Raw genomic sequence first — 7,813 nt, forward strand, 5'->3', positions numbered from 1 at the left:
CAAGTTGAGCGCGGGCCTGCCCGGGCGTCCTGGACGAGCCCGGCATGGTGATCGCTCCTTGTCCTTGATAGGTGCAAGGCGATTGTGAAAACCCAGCGGCAGCCGCTACAATATACAATAAAGTAAAATAATCCGATAAAAACTAAGGCGTCAAGTCACAAGCACAGGTACAGAGGGACACAAAATGGCGACTTATCTGATATCTCTGCTCTTTCAGATGACACAAGCTTCCCAAGAGAAACCAGCACCCAAAGCATTTTGAACAAAATCTGGTGTCCATGTTGCATTCAGTGCCGCAAGCTTGCTTTGATAGAGCTGATATTTTTGGTGGCGCATTTTTGTGAGCTCAATGAACTCAACGAAAACGGAATTATGTACAAAAATAAATAGGTTTATTACCACGGATGCCGATAATACAAAATAAAACGCGCCGGTCTAATCCCTCTAACTGGAGCGCTCCTATTACAGACACACACACACATACAGATGGGGAGGATATATGAAAAATAAACGTTGTGTGTTTTATCATGCACTTAGCTCTGATCGTTCAGTGCTTCGTCTGCAATCGCCCAGGCCCCCCGTTCCCGTGCGGGGAGAAGGCCGCAGTCCACTTGGTTCCACGCGCTGCTAGGCCTCACCATGCTCCAGCGGCAAGCCTGAGAACCACGACGTCCTCTCCCTTCACCTCACCACGACGTCCTCTCCCTTCACCTCACCACGACGTCCTCTCCCTTCACCTCACCACGACGTCCTCTCCCTTCACTTCACCACGACGTCCTCTCCCTTCACCTCACCACGACGTCCTCTCCCTTCACCTCACCACGACGTCCTCTCCCTTCACCTCACCACGACGGCCTCTCCCTTCACCTCACGGCTCACCACGACGTCCTCTCCCTTCACCTCACCACGACGTCCTCTCCCTTCATATATATATAATTATATATATATAATTATATATATATAATTATATATATATATATATATACATATATATATATATAATATATAATATATATATATATATATATATATATATATATATATATATATATATATATATATATATATATATATATATATATATATATATATATATACAGTGGAACCTTGACTTACGAGTTTAATTCGTTCTGTGACCGAGCTCGTAACTCAATTTGCTCGTTTCTCAAATCAAATTTCCCCATTGAAATGCTATTAATCCGTTCCAGCCCGCCAAAAACCACACCAATTTTTTTTTAAATATACAGTATATATAAAAATATCTCGCGCTTTATATTTCACCTGTATGCAGCATAGAAGTTGGCAGGATGGCCTGGACTGGAGGTACGCACACTTGACTCTAAACTGTCCAGCCTGGGTTTGAATCCCGACACAGCTATAACCTGTCATGGGTGAATCACAGGCAGGGTGATTCATCAATGGGTGTACCGCTAAACTGGGCGCCCCGTTTGCGTCCCATTAGTTGTTGGATGTTAAGGATCTCACCGTGTTTTCCACAAAGAGAAGGCGAGCTATCGCCGGCACTCTGAACAAGTTGTGGCCTGGCATGCTCTTCTCCTCTGCCGTTATATATACGTCCTCCTCGGCATCTTTTTCCAGAAGAGCCCTGTCTCGTCACAGTTGAAGATTTGCTGGGGGATGTATCGTTCGGCTTCTATCAGTTCGGCAAAAGTTATAATAAAATCTTCAGCTGCCTTCACATCCGCCTCACCAAGTCGACAACACGCACACCTCGCTCATGTTTTTCGACGATTGCGTGTTTTATATCCAAGCACATCATCCTCTTCTTCTTCTCAGTTATAATAAAATCTTCAGCTGCCTTCACATCCGCCTCACCAAGTCGACAACACGCACACCTCGCTCATGTTGTTCGACGATTGCGTGTTTTATAGCCAAGCTCATCATCCTCTTCTTCTTCTCAGCACTGCACTTGGCACTCACTTTCTTAGGCCCCATGGTTAAAACTAAGAAATTTTCCAAAATAACCAAAATGCGAAAACAAAAATGCAGCGATATACGGCAGAGATACTGTACTTGCACGGCAAGATAACCACGTGACCGGAACCCACCTGGTGGCGGCTGGCGTAAACTCAAAATAACCAACATGCGAAAACAAAAATGCAGCGATATACGGCAGAGATACTGTACTTGCACGGCAAGATAACCACGTGACCGGGTGGCGAAAGCTCGTAACTCAGATCTCGGCTCGCATCTCAAAGCAATAAACCGCCCGAGCGACGGCTCGTATCTCGAAAAACACGTAAGTTGGGGCACTCGTAAGTCAAGGTTCCACTATATATATATATTGTTACGGGCTTGCCGGTTTGGTAACAGGTAGCATCTCTTGGACCCACTTCCCGTCCTTTGACTGTAAAGTCAACGAGCTGCCGATAACTCAGTGGAAAGATGCGTTGCTAAACAACCACGAATGCCATCTGTGATGGTTAATTTAGGCAGGGCCCCCGCGTCCAATTCCCGCGTTACCTTCCCGACAAATTAACTTCCTCCCCCACCAAAGGAACTGTGCTCACGAGGCCACACCCTTATTTATCAATTAGGTACGGCTGAGCGGAACCATAAATGGAATGCCAGCTAGTCTGACCATAGCAAAACTGTGCGGCAAAACTCCCATTCACTATTTGCACACGAGTGTCTAACCAGTGGAGAAAGAGACAATCGAACTAGTTGGAAATGAATGGTCTTGCTAAACAAAAACAAAAAATTTACAGCAATGCTGTGTCACACGAGAAGGAATCTTACCCGTATATATGCAAGCCCTTTAGACAATCCTCAAAATACAGTAAATCTACAGACGTAGGCGCTTCATTCATTCCGGGAATTTAGTTAAGTAAGGTTGATAGAGAGGTTACAGGTGGCTGGGTTTTTGGTGACCCCTCGCTCACCTGAAGCAAGCCAGATAACTTGTATGGCCGTGAAAATGGGAGGTGGATGAAAGTCGAGAAGGTTTGTTTTGCTTGAGTGTTTTGTTCAATAATTTCAAGTGTTTGGTCATTTGTATTTTACTCTTTCATGGTCGAACCATAGAACCGAGAGGCCCAAAATTTTGGGTGTAGATACTACAGAATTTAGGCTAGGTTTTAAGCTACCACATGTTGGCCTTGATGCCTGTTTGACACCACCAAAGGCCACTTTAATGTGTATATTGGGATGTGGGGTCAGGCAGTGCTGCCGCTGGCCCACAGACAAAAGGTAAAAACCATGAGGCCAATAACTCCATAGCATTTCAATGTACAACACGTTCTGAAACTCCCTCCGAGAAAAGCAATGTGACCTTTGGTCGGCGCCCATTGGTCCATGTGCCCAACAGATGATTTATGATGATTTATGCGCCCAACAGATTATTTATTTATGGCTGGCAAGCCGGGGAAATCCCACACCATGGAGGGTCCGATGGCCTTGAGCTCGCCAGATGTCCATGTATGGGCACGTCTCTGGCATGTCTTGTGTCCTCTAGCTGATCCCACGATTAGGCTCCTAGGCCGCGCCGATTGGCTGTGAACTAGAGAAGAAATGAAGAAACAAAGGACAGAATAATGGGGGAGGTTCAAGAACGTCAGGAGGGGGGCATAGCCGTGACGTAGAGAGAGACATTTAGATGGGGGTGGGGGGGACTAGATATTGTGCTCGGCACATTATATTATTTCCAGATATTGTATCACACATCTTCTAACATGTTCTATGAAATAACTACCAGTATTCTAATCTAAGCTCCATTTTATCTGCTAAAGCAGATCTGTAAACACACGCGCGCGCACGGACACACATACACACACACCCGGAAATCAAAATGGTTGAGAACAGATTGCAAATCAAAAAATGCTAAAAGCTGTATTTGCGGTTTATTATCTATCTTTAATCTCCACAAGATATGTCTGACTTGCCTTAAAGGAGTGACCATTGTTGTTGTGAAAGACCCTTTTGAGGTATTCATACGAGGACTGAGAATGACATATTAATTGTTTTCTTTTCTTTTCACCCCAATCCCCATCATGATGAATCACAATGGCCGGTTTTGAATACTGCTCCTGATAGGCTGAGGTAACTGATTCTTCTGTCCTGCTCATCGCCCAATTACTACATTTAGAATTCATGCACTGTCTAAATATTGTGTGTTATAAAATTCCACCATGTTTGCATACGTAATAAATAAATGGACATAACATAGCAAATGGCTTCCTCTAAAAATAATTATCCCATTTTACATGCATTTATATATTTTTAAAACTAGATCTCATGAACGGAAATTTTTTTAATTAAAATTTTTGTTAAAATGTCATAAAAACCATTATCATTCAACCATAAAAACAACTCATACTGCTCAAAGCAACTGCTTGTGCAGCAGCAACACTCTGTAAAGAGAATAGTACATCCAAATCAAATCAAATCTCATTTCTAATTCTGCCCTCTTCAAATCCACCTCATCTTTAAGTATCTTCACCCAACATCATCACTAACCCGTTTCCACATTTGCTTTGTTCCCTCAATCTCATCCCCACTCTACTGGCAGTCGGAGAAAAGTCGAGGGGGGAAGAAGATGACAGAAAAGGAAAAAAAGAAGAAAATATTGGGAGAGAGGAAAAAAGCTTTAAATATTGACCATCTGAATGAAGAGAAGATCAGGTAAATTTCTCCTTCTCATCCTCCCCTCCCCCCAAAACGGAGATGCCTGTCAAAGCCACCCCTCACCCAAAATATGTATATGTCGTATATCTTTCCCCTCCCTCTCCCCTCCTCCCCCCTCCCCCTCTCCCCTCCCTCCTCTTCTCGTCCCCTCCCCCTCCCCTCCCCTCCCCTCCCACTTCCACTCCCCTCCCACTTCCACTCCCCCTCCCCTCCCACTCCCCTCCCACTTCCACTCCCCCTCTCCTCCCCTCTCGCATCCTCCCCCTTCCACTCTCGCACTTTCCCCCTTCCCATCTGAATGAAGAGAAGCTCAGGTAAGGGGGAGGTCGGCATTTATAATGGAATTATTCAAAGTCGTTAAAATTATAGTTTATACTATATATATATATATATACACACATATAATACATATATATATATGCAGTATTACATCTTCAACGAGAACGGCACTCGGTAGAGAGCATACCATCTGGCATCTCTTCAGTTTACGTTTTGTATCCGTTTTGTTTTGTATCCTTTTTGCTGAACAGTTTACGTTTTGTATCCGTTTTGTTTTGTATCCTTTTTGCTGAACAGTTTACGTTTTGTATCCCACTTATAGGTCGAATCTGGATTCAGACATGAACCAAATTCACATCGATTCTTCCTCGTCACACACCCTATCTGCCCACCAAGTTTCGTCTGAATCCTTCCATAACTTTTTGAGATATCGTGCATGATGAATCCCGTAAAAAATTCTCGTAACCGGATCCGGATCTTCACCAAAATCGAATCAATTCGTCTTTGTCACATATCCAACCTCTCCACCAAATTTCGTCCGAATCCGTCCACAACTTTTTGAAGATATCTTGTTCACAAATAGACAAACAGACACAAAACAAAATAACAATGGCAGATTCCATTGTTCATCTAGCACAAACCAGACATTCATTCTACAAAAAAGTTTTTTCCCCAGATTATTATGTGTTGTTTATCAGATTATGGCAAGATAATTCTTCAAGTGTTTGATGAAGATGAAGTATTCTTCCCCGTATCCATAACCTCTCAGGCCTCCAATACACCCACATCATTTAGAGCCATCTACATATTACTTATGCAAGAAGGGAAAGGGGGAGGGGCTTACATTATGAAACAAAGGAATATGGAGTGTATCAGACAGAAAGGGGAGTGGTTGGGAGGAGGTGAAGGAAATGGAGGAGGTGGTATTGGTTAAAATATTATTCCATTTTTGCATATGTAATATATATATATATATATATAAACTTACACATGAAGAAAACGTTCCATTGCCAATAGTTTATGTTCACTTATACTCGAGGTCCTTATTATATTATTATATTAATCCGTATGTGCTTCTTCCTCTGCAGAGAAAAGGCCAAAGCGTTGTTTGAATGGCTTTACGGGCTTGAGTCAGAAAAGTATGACCTGCAAGAAAAACTGAAACGACAAAAATATGATGTAAGTTTAATTCTGAACTTCCTGCTCGGTATGTAGGTAGCCTTTTCAGGAATTCCACCTAAACTTCCATATCTCCCGAGCCAGCATGTCCAGCTGGGGCCCATATGAGTCCTATGTGGGCTAACTTGTGGGTCCCAAGTGTGTCCACCCATGTACGGATTGCTGGATTTGTCCATAGGCTCCACCCTGGGGCCAACTGGGTTAGCCCACATGGGCAGGGCATGGCTTGTTCATGGTAAATGATCATTGACTTCTTCTGAGCAACAAACAATACATTATGATAAGATGTATCGACACAGAAACAAAGGCCATGTTTCAGGACAAGAGAAATATTGTGCATGATCTCACTACAGTTTACTTTTTGTCACACATGGACACACGAGACACCGCTAAAGGAAGGATTACATAGTCTTTCATTAGGATGTACAAAACTAGGCCACGGTTCACCCGGGTGTCGCCATATTGTTTTTTTTTTACAGATCGGTGTCTTGCGTGTGCGGGTCACAGATGCACAAGGAAAGTAGTAAGTTGAGCCCCTTATTAGATTCATCAACCATTTGCCTTTATTGTCCATTTGTTAATATTGTTATTGTTCTTTTTATCACGTGATACCACAATGGATTTCATCACTTTTCTTTACAGCAGCACCAAGGGCAGGGGCGCTGGCAAAGGCAAGCTTACAGGTCGCTGGAAGTAGAGTATCCTTCACAGACAGGCAAACGAGAGCTTGTCCAGTGGCCGATTGCATAGGATAAGGGGCTTGAGCCTCATTTGATGGTCAAATATAATGGGTGTTGCATATTACTGCTGATTGCTTCTCTGTTGTGCAGTGGTGTGACCAAAATAAAATAAAAATGCCGTCACAATGGTGTGATATACATTCACTTCACAGTAGAGAGTTCCAGTACATGGGGAGGGAGGGAAAAGGTAAGTGAAATTGCAGCTGGTTAAGACTTTAAAACAAAACGGATAGTCCAACAGCGGCGTAGCCGGCCTTGCTTGATACTGTCGCGTCCGCAGCTAGTTATCACCAGCCTTGGATGGATGAACCAAAGCAGCTTTAAACTCCCGAGGTGATCTCCAATTTGGCGGCTATGTTGCGCGCGGGATGGAAGAAACACGAAGCGTTTAACTTCACGAACACAAGGGTTTATTCCGAAACCCAACCAGTACACGACAACGAAAATGTAACGATAATTATTTACAAGAAAATAAAGGCGAGGAATGAAAATAAAGCTAAGGAATGAAAATAAAGCTGAGGAATGAAAATAAGCTGAGGAATGAAAATAAAGCTGAGGAATGAAAATAAAGCTGAGGTAAAATGCTAACTTGAGGTACCTACATACGGACTCAAACACACACACAGGGTAAAGTAAAAAAAAAGAAAGGTCCCTCTCCTGCACTCGAGCTGGCCCAAAATGGATCCTTGGAAGGTCGGCAGTTGCCGGAGCCCAGAGCCACCCATGCAGGAAGCTCGGAAAAAGGCGGCGAAACCGAACGCCAAGGGCGCACGGGAGTGAGGCGAGTGGCGGAGATGGCCCTCTTTCTCTCCGGTCCCTCAAAGTTTCCTCTCCTTTCTTGTTGATGCAACGCTTCTGTTTGGGAAGGACAGAACGGCCTGCAGCTCCCCAGAAGAGCTCAGCAGTCAAAGCTCCCTCACGATAGCCACACAAAATGCTCTCTTCCAAGGACGCAAAAATGGCGAAGATTC

The 7,813-nt window shown here is 43.7% G+C and overlaps 1 protein-coding gene across 4 annotated transcripts in view; it reads left to right on the forward strand.

The window, feature by feature from the left end:
- The window catches only part of LOC137431203 (troponin T, cardiac muscle), a 73,011-nt gene extending 66,043 nt beyond the window's left edge, over positions 1 to 6,968 (forward strand). For all 4 annotated transcript variants that reach the window (XM_078781670.1, XM_078781671.1, XM_078781672.1 and 1 more), the window contains 4 exons: positions 4,529 to 4,641; positions 6,012 to 6,102; positions 6,582 to 6,625; positions 6,745 to 6,968. In XM_078781670.1, coding sequence (XP_078637796.1) covers positions 4,529 to 4,559 — 31 coding nt within the window. In that variant the 3' untranslated portion in view covers positions 4,560 to 4,641; positions 6,012 to 6,102; positions 6,582 to 6,625; positions 6,745 to 6,968. The remainder of the gene's footprint in view (positions 1 to 4,528; positions 4,642 to 6,011; positions 6,103 to 6,581; positions 6,626 to 6,744) is intronic.
- The last annotated feature ends 845 nt before the right edge of the window (positions 6,969 to 7,813 follow it).

The sequence above is a fragment of the Myxine glutinosa genome, chromosome 7 (assembly GCF_964187855.1).
Source record: "Myxine glutinosa chromosome 7, kmMyxGlut1.1, whole genome shotgun sequence".
In the NCBI taxonomy this organism is placed as follows: Eukaryota; Metazoa; Chordata; class Myxini; order Myxiniformes; family Myxinidae; genus Myxine; species Myxine glutinosa.